Source organism: Leucopleurus acutus, assembly GCF_964270905.1.
Source record: "Leucopleurus acutus genome assembly, chromosome: 2".
NCBI classification, from domain to species: Eukaryota; Metazoa; Chordata; class Mammalia; order Artiodactyla; family Delphinidae; genus Leucopleurus; species Leucopleurus acutus.
The window spans coordinates 45,948,188-45,960,055 of NC_139143.1; the positions used below are offsets into that span (position 1 = coordinate 45,948,188).

General features: G+C 46.8%; 1 protein-coding gene across 1 annotated transcript; it reads left to right on the forward strand.

Moving 5' to 3' along the window:
- The first annotated feature begins 9,142 nt into the window (after window positions 1-9,142).
- G0S2 (G0/G1 switch 2) lies at window positions 9,143-10,706 on the forward strand. The gene is made up of 2 exons (XM_082861007.1): window positions 9,143-9,850; window positions 10,009-10,706. Exon 2 carries the CDS (start codon window positions 10,040-10,042, stop codon window positions 10,349-10,351), a length of 312 nt encoding a protein of 103 aa, XP_082717133.1. The 5' UTR covers window positions 9,143-9,850; window positions 10,009-10,039; the 3' UTR covers window positions 10,352-10,706.
- The last annotated feature ends 1,162 nt before the right edge of the window (window positions 10,707-11,868 follow it).

Sequence of the window (11,868 nt, forward strand, 5' to 3'; positions counted from 1 at the left end):
AGAGCTTAGAAGAATAAAATAATGCAGTACAATGAAAAACAAGAGAGTGCAGTGTCCCTGAAGCAAAAAGAAAAAAAGTGTTTCTAGAAGGAAGAAATGGTTCTATCTGTTGAATACTAAAATTCAGTTCATTTAATAAGCATCCCATTGGATTTTGTTGGGGTGGTGCTAATGGGAGCCAGATGGGAGTGGGTAAAAGAATGAATGGTTGATGAAGAAATAAATACAGTGATTGTAGACAACTGTTGATACACAGTTTCAGTTATGAAGAGGAGCAAAGAATGCTGGCAGCAGCAGGATAGTGATTTGGGGTCATGGACTAGGTTTTTTAAGACACAGAGTATGTTTGTATGCTGAGGGATACTATAATAAAGGAGAAAATGATTATTCAGGAAAGAGGAAGGATCTGGCAGGAAGTTGACTTCCTATCCAAAATCCCTACCCTCCTTCCTCCTTGCTTAAAGATCCCCAGTGTTTCTCAAGTCTTCAGGGCTGTTGTCCTTTCCCCAGTTCAAAGATTAGCCTTAGCCAGTGATTCTCAAACTTTAGCATGTGTCAGAATGACCTACAGCACTTTTAAAAACACAGCTAGTCCTGCATCCAGAATTTCTGATTCAGTAGGCTTGGAGTAGGGCTCAAGAATTTGCTTTTCTCACAAGTTCTCAGGTAATGTTACTGCTCTGGTCCCAGGAACAATCTTTGAGAACCACCAGTCCAAGTTCATGAAGGTTATCCTTTCCTTCATAAGTAGTCTTAGGGATGGGAATTTAATGCACTTCTGGCCAATGAAAGGAAGTCTCTAGGAAGATTCTAGGAAAGGTTTCTTTGCTGATAAAAGAAAAAATGAAAAACAGTCTCTCTCCTTTCACCAGATGTTATCATATTGAATGCAATGCCTAGAACAGTGGCAGCTATCTTAGAAACATCATGTGAGCCGGACTGTGGCAATCTCCACAAGATGCTGAAGATATCAGACTAGAAAGATGGAAAGAACCAGGTTTGTTTGCTTTTTAATAATGTTACACTACTGAATTATTCCTGGAAACCCTGTCTTGTGAAATAATATACTTGTCTTATTGTTAAATCATTTTGAATTAGATTCTTACTTGCAACCCAAAGCAACCTAAGTTTTGTGTACATTCCCAAGACCTTAAATAGAGGAGTCCGGATGAGATTTAGGGGCACCTCTATATAGAAAGAACGGAGGATGCTTCCTCCCTGGTAACGTGACAGAAGGTAGAGAGTGTGGGTACTGATGCAGATAGATTTGGTGGTTGAAAAATGAAGTAGCTCCGGGCTGATTCCTTCTATCTTACCAGGGCAGGAGGTATCAGGGAAGAAGAGGATACAGCCTGTTTAAGAGGTGGGGAGAAAGTGTGGAAAAGTCTTTTTAGAGAATAATAAAAATAACTGACTGGGAAAACATAAGTTATAGCTAACTGTTCATTTGAGATTTGTGATCTTAAATTTATAGAAAATAAGCAGTCAGCCTAGTTTGACAAATTTCTCCAATTTCTTGGGTGTAGATTGATATAGAGCAGACAGCTGACTCTACCACAGTTAAGTCTTTCTGGGTAAACATGAAAGAAACAGAGAAGGACAAGGAAGGACAAGGTGTCTTCAAAGAAGTGCTTATGAGGATGGACCACAGAATCAAAGCCAGATTCTCCTCATCCCGGGGAGTCTTCCCCAATCCTCATCAAGTTTTGATTGGGTTTTCTCCTGGCATCCCAGCAGGAGCTCCAAGCATACTGCTTGTATTAGTTGTCTATTATTGCATAGCAAATTACCACAAACTTAGTAGCTTAAAACAATATTCGATTATAGGCTTTCACTTCTGTAAGTCAGAAGTCTGGGCACAGCAGCTCAGGGTCTCCCAAGGCTAATATCCAGGGGGCTACAATCTCATCTGGAGCTCAGGGTCTTCTTTCAAGTTGACGTAGTTGCAGGATAATTTAGTTCCTCATGGTTGTAGGACAGACAACCCATTTTCTCACTGGTTGTTAGCTGGGAGCCACTCTGGGAGGCCACCCACATTTCTTGCCACATTGCCTCCTCCATCTTCAAAGTTAACAAGGGAGATTCTCCCTCACTTTGAATCCCTCTCACACTTTGAATTTCTTCTTCAGGAACAGCCCAATTCCTTTTAAGGGCTCACATGATAGGTCTGGTCCACCTGGATAATCTCCCTTTCTTAAAATTAGCTGTGCCATGTAACATAACCTAATCATGGGAGTGACTATCCAATCATATTCACAGGTCCTGGGGATTTTACAGGGCTTGTTCACCAGGGGCAGGAATCTTTGGGCCATCTTAGAATTCTGCCTACCACACTAGAAAAGAGTCCTTTTAAATGGGGGAGAATAGACAAACCTGACAGAAGAATCCCAAATAATGTAGATACTCTCCCCTCCAGGAGATGGAACATAACTCTCTGCCCCCGAAATGTGAGCCATGCACAGCGACTTCCTTTTAAGGAGTACACTGGAGAAACCTGACAATCACTACCTGAGCCTGAAGGTCAATGTCAACAGTGATAAGTCACATTGATGTCATGTACCCTTGATATGCTGTGATGGGAATGTCATCTTACCTTTGTGATCTTCCTCCCCCAAACCCATAACCCCAGTCTAGCCATGAGAAAAACATCAGACAAACCCAAATTGAAGGACATTCTACAAAATACCTGCCCAGTACTCTCAACACTGTCAAGGTCAGTGGAAACAAGGAAAGTTTGAGGAACTGTCGCGGTCTAGAGGAGCCTGAAGACATATAATGACTAAATGTATTGTGATATTCTCATGGGACCCTGGAACAGAAAAATGAAATTAGGCAAAAACTAAGGAAATGTGAATAAAGTATTGGCTTTACTAAAAAAAAAAAAGAAAAAATGAAGGGAGGAAGAAGGAAGGAAGGAAGGAAGAAAGAAAGAGAAAGAAAGAAAGGAAGAAAGAAAGAAAGAAAGAAAGAAAGAAAGAAAGAAAGAAAGAAAGAAAGAAAGAAAGGAAAGGAAAGGAAAGGAAAGGAAAGAGTACTTTATCACAAGAGGGCTTCTGACCTAGATTCTGGATATGAAGGGAGAAAATCAGATTTTGTGATACATACCCCTAGAACTGAACTACTCTGGAAGCTGATTTAGGAAATAAGACCTATTGCTCTGCTTCACTACCAGCCTTATGCAAGCATCAAAGTTTCCTCAATCTCCAGACTTTCAACCTTTCCCTCTTCTCTCTGTCCCTTCATGGGGTGATCTCTCCCATTCCCAAGATCTCATCCATCCCCAACTCACTGAAACCTCTCAAATCTTCAACTCCAGACCTACCCTCTCTCCAGAGCTCCAGATTCATGGTTTACATACAACTCTCTGCTGACCATCATTGCCTGTATGTCCCATAAACAGCCCAAACTTAATACATTCAAAATGGAACTCATTCTCTTCCTCACCAAATGTGTTTTTCCTCTTCTCTTCTCCAAGCCTGGGAGTTACCTCCAACTCCTCTCTCTTCCACAGTCTGCCAGTTTCACCTATAATTTATCACTCAGATCTTTCCCTCTGTCCCCACTGCCTCTGTCTTGGTCCACTCCCTCACCACTTCCTGCCTGAATTATTCTAACAATACCCCACTCGCTGCCTCTAGCTTGCTCCATTCTCATGTATTCTTCACTCTACCATAGTTATCTACTTAAAATGGTAACCTTGTTGAACTCTTTTGCTGCTTAAAATTCATCACTGTTTCCCATTGCCTACAGGATAACCAATTCAATATAAGACAAATTGATAGTTAGGATTAAACACCTGCCTCCTGCATACTATTTCCTGCCATTTCCCCAAACCCATCCTTTATGCTCTAACACCAATCTTGCCTAACTTCTCTTGGACCATGCAATGTACTCTCATGCATCCTCCCCTTTTCGTGTGAAGTCCTCTCTCATTCCTGAATCCCCAACCCTGAACCCCTCCTTTCCCTCCCAGAATCAGTGAACACTATCCATCCTTTAATACCCTAAGCTGCTCAGACATCCACTCTTAGGCCTTCTTTGACCACCTCCTCCCCAAATTGAATCAATACACTTCTCATTCTATTTGTTTACCTGGTATATAGTTCTATGATTGTGCTTATCCTAGTATTCAATACATTGTCATAACTTATTTAACGTTTGTGTCCTCTATTTGACTATGAGCTACTTGAGGGCAAGGAGAACTTTGTATTCTGCTTTTTTTATAGCTATACATGACACAGTATCAGACACACAGCTGGCTTCAACAAAGGCTCTGGACCTTATTGCTGCCTATACCACCTAGGGAATGCAAATGTCTTGGGCTAGGATAAAGGACCACGGGAATTGCTGACATGGAGCAGAAAGCAAAGACAACTGAAGCATAACCAAATAATAGCTGAACCAACTGCTTCATTGGTGCCAGACCACTAAGCCCTTCATAGTGCCCTAGCTCAGTATTCACCACACCCCTTAGTTGGTGTTAGCATCATCCTCACTTTACAGATGAGGAAATGGAGGCTAGAGAAGTTAAGTCACTCGTCCAAGGTCAGACCCCGGCAAGAGGAACCAGGACTTGAAGGAACCCAAGTGTGTTTGACTCCAGAGCCCCATACTCTTAAGTCCAGCTAGCACTTGAGCTGGAAGGAAGTTCCTTGCACTGATTCAAACCTGTGAAGGACAGTACTGGGCTTGTGCTATGTGGGCAGCAGGGTGCCACTGCTCCCAGCCCATGCTGCCTGCTCCAGCAGCTAGTGTCTCTGCTTGGCCAGAAGCTGTGAGGGACAAAAGCAAAATGTCTGTGAAGGGTCTATCCCTCGGTATTGATTTGTCAAGGCCCTGGGGTCCCGGGGGCAGGTAGGAGGGATTCCAAAGGGTAAGCCAGTCACTGCAATGTCAGACACGAAGTTGGGAATGGAAGTAAAAGGTGAGGGAGCCAGAGTGGAGAGGATCGAGCCAAGTTGCCAGGTCTTGGGCAATTTCAAGCCCAAGGCTCTGAGCCAATGACAAGCCACTGTGCCTAAAATAACCTCCCAAGAGAGTCTTAACTGACCATTTTGTAATCATTATCCCAGGTCTGACTTTTAGGTCAATGTCATTCGCATTGACTGGACCCCTATTATACGTTAGCACCGTGAAAGGTACAAAGACCTGGTCTTCTGCAGAGACAGGGGAAGCGCACAGGACACAATGAGAGCGCTGTATAAAACAATACATAATGCAGTGCCAACCTGTGTGGTCCCAGCCACAAAGCCAGCTGGAATTCGCAGAAAGGAAAGAGCAGAGTGTGCTGGCACAGGCAGTGGGGGCTTCTTGGAGCACAGGACCTGAAAGGAGGAAGACAGAGTAGAAGAGAAGAGCTTTTCGGGTAGGAGGAAGAGGGGGAGCAAAGGTGAAGCAGCAGCAATGAGAAGGAATTGTTTCTTGGGCTGTATGAAACCCATCTGTGGAACGAAGGATTCTTGTTGGAGAAGAATAGTATCTGAAGTTAGATGAGTAGGGAAGATCAGATGATAGAGGTCTCGGATCCAAGAATATTGATCAAGTAAATTTAACGTGCAGAATCCAAAAGTTCGTCACGTGGGCAATGAGAAATCATCCGGGCTTTGAAAAAGGCAATTAAGAATAAAAATTTAGGGCTTCCCTGGTGGCGCAGTGGTTGAGAGTCCGCCTGCCGATGCAGGGGACACGGGTTCGTACCCCGGTCCAGGAAGATTCCACATGCCGCGGAGCGGCTGGGCCCGTGAGCCATGGCCGCTGAGCCTGCGCGTCCAGAGCCTGTGCTCCGCAACGGGAGAGGCCACAACAGTGAGAGGCCCGCATACCACAAAAAAAAAAGAATAAAAATTTAATTTTAGGGAGATTTATTTGGTGGTAGTGTTTGAGATGGATTAGAGACGAAAGGACTAAAGGCAAAAACAAAAAAAAACTGTCCAAAAAAAACAAAAACAAATAAACCCTGAATGCTTCCTGAGTATCCACTGAAAGTCTGACTGCATGCAAACTTAATAAACATAGTCTATCCCCTGCCAGTCCAATGGGGAAGAAATTCATTAATCCCATAGTTACCTATTAAGGACCTGCTATGTGCCAAGGATTATACTGGGTCCTGGGGACACAGTGAAGAATAAAACAAAACTCTGGCCCTCATAAAGGTTAGCTTCACGTGGGTGTGGAAGACAACACAAAAGCAAACCAATAATTACATCAATGTAAAGCCAGGTACGAAGTGCTAGGAAGGAAAATAAAGCAGGGCATTGGGCAGGGAATGGTGTGATAAACAGGTCAGGGAAGACCTCTAAAAGAAAATGTCACAATATTTCAAACCCAGAGAACAGGCAAAATGGAGATGCCACCGCTAGAAATAAGAATATTGAGAAGGTGACTCAGTTTGGAAGAGTACAGAGAAAATGGGGAGTCTTGTTTCAAGTGCGGCAGGCTTGTGTTAAAAGCAGGATATCCACACAGAAATGTCAGGACACTAGAACTCTAATGTACAAGATCAGAGGAAGATAAATTAGGTTAGCCATGTAGATTTTAAAATCATCCATTGATATTTCAGAGATAAGAACCTTCTCTCCAAAACTAATTTACATGAAATGAAAGTAACTCAAGGACTGAAAAAATTGGAGTATAAGATACACAAATAGTTTTATCATAATTCCTGTGATGATCCCCATGCTCTAGCCTCCTGGAACCTCAGGAATTGGGCAGTGACTTTGATAGGCAGCAAGCTAGTAACAAAATAATAATACTATAATTGAGGCTCATACACAACCAACCATCCAAAAGCCATCTGTCCCCTGTTCCTTCAAACCCCTAAGCACGGTTGTTGGGATAGCTCTATCCCTCTTCTGAACTGACTCCTCGGACCATATGTTGCCCCTTTGTGATTGCTTCTTCTGCTGATACTTCTGAATGTTTTAATGTTTGGGAGAAAGGGATTTGGCAAGCAAAATAAACAAATTTTAAACTGACCAATCCTGCTTTCCTAGAAATGGCAGGAATTAACATTGGGATAGACTCATAGGCTCCAGTTTGCCCGGAACAGTTCCTGTTTCCGCACTGTAAGTCCCATATCTTGGAGAAACCCCTCAGCCCTAGGCAAACCGGGACGGTTGGTCACCCTACAACTGGTATGACCTTGACCGCTATACCCTATGTCTGACATGCATGATGCAACACAAGGCTTTACATCTCTAAAGAGACAACAGCGCAGTCAAATCACATGCTTAGTTTCCCAAGCCCTCGCCAAACTGCTACCCTAGGAACTGGGTACTCTTTCCTACCCAGACAGAGGAGCTGTGTCAGAAATTTCTAGGCATGTGGTGACCCTGGATTCCTCAGCCTTCTATTCCCACCATCTCACACTCAGCTCCAGCTACCACCTAAACAAGGAACACCAAATCCACCAGTGACCCCAGTCCATGGCACTGGCCACCCTCTCCGCCCAGCCCTGGCCAGCAAGCTGGTAGGGCCTGGGGCGGTGGACAAAGTCGGATTATCAGAGAGGGACAGAGGAGAACCCATCTGAGATGGTGACGTGCTGTACTGCAGCAAATCACAAGAAAGGGGAACCCCATATACATTACAGTCTGCTGACGTCGGGAGGCGTGCAGTTTGCGTCTTTGAGTTACAGAAATACTAGAAATGCTCACTGAACAGTCCATTTCGGAGTTTTGGGTCCAAAGCTCCAAAGGGCTGACTCACCGTCAGAGCAGAAATCACGTGAAAGCCCTGGTATTAAGGTGTACAGCATACGCTCATTCAGAAGCCGTAGTATTTGAAACTCATACAGATCTTGGGTAAGCTCACAGATCATTTCCGCCGGTTATTAGAGGCTTCTCCAAAATTATAAGGAAGGTTCAAAGAAAATGCCAAGACTGATATTCATCCCCCCTTGTTACAGAATTTTCCTGCCTCATGAGGTGAAAAGAATAAATAAGCAGGGGACACAAGCCTCCAGGAATCATCCCTCTTTGGCCCTTTGTCACCTTGACTGCTTGTGTACATATTAAAATGTAGAATTTCAAATAAGTTCTTTAGGTATCCTTGCCCAATCTGCACACACAAATCCTACTAACTGAACTACTAATAGCCAAGGTGAAGGGTAGACGTAACTGTTGCCTTTTTAAAATGAATTGTCTAGGAAATTGCCTCAGACCCCAAAGAAAGATTACTGTTAAAATTTCCAAGGACCCAATACGTGAGCCCTGCAACAGCCGTTCCTGGTCCCTCCCCGCAAGGCTCAGCCTGACCGACTTTGCTGTTGCAAGATTGCATCACTGACTTTTGCAATTTTCTGGCCAGTCCAATTTCCCCCTCCTCTCTTTGCCCTCTCCCTTTCTCTGCTTGAAGCGCTTTTAGCCCAAGGTCTCTCCTTTCCCCTACTTGCTAACTAACTCTTGTGTATGGATAACCAAAGCTAAACCAGAACACCCGCCGCAAAGGTGATGAAGTTTAATCCTAGTTGAAATCAACCCTACCCTCCTCATGCTTCCTAGAGTACTCTCTACTCTTCAGCTTCTTACCCAAGCTGCCTACTCTCACTCTTCTGTCCCTAAACTGTTTCTATGCTAAGTGGAGCTGGTACGGTGGCGTTGCCCCCCCCAGATCCAGGGAAGTGGCATATAATTATTGAGGAAAGTAATGAAATATTTGCAGTTCAGACCAGCAGACAAACTTTTACCAACGGCCCCCCCTTCCATGTTCACCTCTCCCTAGCCCCCAACTTCACTTCTCAAGTGGGAGTGGGGACAATTTGGATTTAACGGCAGTTCCCTGATACACAAAAGTACAGATACAAACACCTACAGGCACAGAGACTGACATCACACACACACACACACACACACACACACACACACACGCCCCATCTGTGCATAAAGGGCGCCCTCAATGAATAGTTATCTATCAAGTGACCCTAGCGATGCAAGCACCTATGAATAAAACCAGTCAGACCAGAAATAAACAGTATAAGCACAAAGTGCATTACGCAAAGCCTGGAGACCCATTCTGATCATTACCCGGATCCCTCCCCCCTTGCCTTCTACCTCGGATCCCTATACGTGTGGGAAGACGACAAACCTCCTGAATAAAAACTAATTTTTCAGTTAGATAGAACCCCTTATAAGGTGTCCTTATAAGGGGTCCTTCCAGGCTGCCCCGGACGAGGGAAGCACCCACCCACACGATTAGGAAAGAGGTCAGGGGCTTCCCTGGTGGCGCAGTGGTTGAGAGTCCGCCTGCCGATGCAGGGGACACGGATTCGTGCCCCGGTCCGGGAAGATCCCACATGCCGCAGAGCGGCTGGGCGCGTGAGCCATGGCCGCTGAGCCTGCGCGTCCGGAGCCTGTGCTCCGCAACGGGAGAGGCCACAACAGTGAGAGGCCAGCGTACCAAAAAAAAAAGAAAAAGAAAGAAAGAGGTCAGAAATGGACGTGGATACCTCCCTGGGCTCTGGGTCCTCACCCTTGTACATCCAGGCCCGCCCTCCCCCGCACCCCGGGCTCACACAGCCGGCGCGACGTGCACATCTCGTGGCTGACTCCCCCAGGGTCCTTGCCCCGCTCCTCCCCCACCCTCCTCTTCCCGCCCTCTCCACTCTCTGGCCGGTGCAGCACTGGCACCAGCCCAAAGAGCCCAGGAGGCGGGGCTCGGAGAAAAACATATAAGTGGCCCCGGGGCGCTGACCAGGTGTCAGTTGCGGAATCTCCATCCGGAAGACCCGCGGCTACCGAGGAAGGGGAGAAGGAGGCGGAGGAGGAGGAGGAGAACGCAGAGCCGCGGGACCCACGCACACCGTGACCGCCCACCCGGCTTGCGCTGCCTGCTGCTCGCTCGACGCCCCTAGGTGAGTCCGGCGGGGAAGAGCGCGGCGGGGCGCGGGGTCCCGGGTTGGCTCCCCTCTCTGCAGGCCTACCCCGAGAGAGCCGAGTGAGGGCTGCTCGGGAGGATGCATCCGTCTTTCGGTGGCTTAAAAGCCCCTTTTCTGCTCCGCTTCTCCCGCAGATCACTCCCACCCCGAGAGCCCGGAGCCGAGATGGAAACTGTCCAGGAGCTGATTCCTCTGGCCAAGGAGCTGATGGCGCAGAAGCCCAGACGGAGTCTAGTGAGGCTGTACGTGCTGGGCGGCGTGCTGGCTCTCTTCGGCGCCGTGCTCGGCCTGATGGAGACCTTGTGCAGCCCCTTCACGGCCGCCGAGCGGGAGCGGGAGCGGGAGGCAGCGGTGGCCGAGCTGCAGGCCGCCCGGGAGCGAAAGGCCCTCCGGGCGCGGGCCCTGCTGGAGAAAAGCAAGCAGCTGGAGGCCGTCCAGGGCTGCCGGGCCCCGACCAACCGGCTGCACGCCTCGTAGGAACCTTGGGGGCCGGCGGAGGGAGGGGGAGAGAGACACACAGGGAGAGGAGAGTGAGGCAGAGCGCGAGGGTCGGGCTCGAGTGGGCGTCTCGTGCTGTTTGGACTGACGAGAAGCTACTGATTTTAGAACTGAACTACCACGTGGATCCACCAAAAGGCGTTTGGGATTGAGTTTTGCTGCTGTGCAGCACTGCAGAAAGATGACATGTCCAAAACCTTCCAGCTATCTGACCGCATCCAGCATTTTGCACGAGGGTGAACGGAGGAGAAATGCTTTTTATATTATTATTGTTGTTATTGTTATTATTATTACAGTGACCACCATTTTGCATTTTGAAATAAAAAACGTTTTGTAATTATATCTCAGCATCTGATTCCTGAGGGGCACGGTTTTCTGAGGTGGGCAGCAGGGAGGGCGGGCATTTTGGCGGAGGGGGTCTTCTTAACGTGAGCCCAGTGGAGAGAGCAGTTTCCTGAAGGTCAGGCAACACTTGCTTCAGGGCTGTGGACTCATATTGATGTTACATGCTTATAAGTCTGTTAAGGATTTGTTTTTGCTTTGTGTTAGGAATGGCAAGAGAGAAACTTTTCTAAGTCCTACCGGACTCAGCATTTTAAGATCAGAAGATAAATCAACTTATGAGCTAGCGTAAGTGAATGAGAGATACTGATTAATTCTAGGGCACAAAGCCTACTTGCCATCTCAGACCTGTGCACCAGAGGATCTCGTGGTTGATACCTCTTTCTTCCTAACTGTATTTTAGTGGAGGGGGGTGGGGACAGTGAGGGGGAAGGAGGGGTGGAGGGAGGGAGGGAGGGAGGAAACTAGCTAGCTGGTAGGAAAAGAGGGAAGGCAATCTCCCAAGAACATTTAATTGGATGTCTAGCTCTACCAAGCCCTTCTCCTCACAAACTGAATCACAGTAAGAAGTTCTAGGTTAGGAGGGGAAAAGACCGGTTGTCACAGTCCTGAGTCCTGAGTCATCTTCCTCCAGGGACAGAACTTGCTCTGTGGTAATAGCTAGTCCAGTGGCTCTATGGGGCTCAGCATAGGGAATTTTAAACAATGGCTCTTAAAGAAGTAGTTAGGGGCATAGGCCCGATGCCACTCCCCTAGTGATTTTAATATGTCTCCTGCCCTAACCGGGTACAGACATTTCCCTCTCTCCATCCATGGCTATGCATTTTTGCCAAACATAGCAAGGCTCGTGCCATCGCCTCCGACCAGACTCGCTCTCCACCACCACCCTCTTCCCTCACACACGCCCTTCCATTTTATTTCTGCCAACTCAAATCCTACCCAGTGTTCCTGGCCCTGATCTAGTGCCATCTCTGTCTGATATCTATCCTTATCACTCCAGACAAGAGAGCCGTCGGAATGGGGTGAGATTAATCAAGGGAAAAGACACGTATTTAAAGGAAAAGAAGAATATCAGTGGAACCACTGATCTCGCAGTTTCCAAAATGGGAAACTCGACCCTATATTAAGGTGACATAACCTCACCTTAAATGACC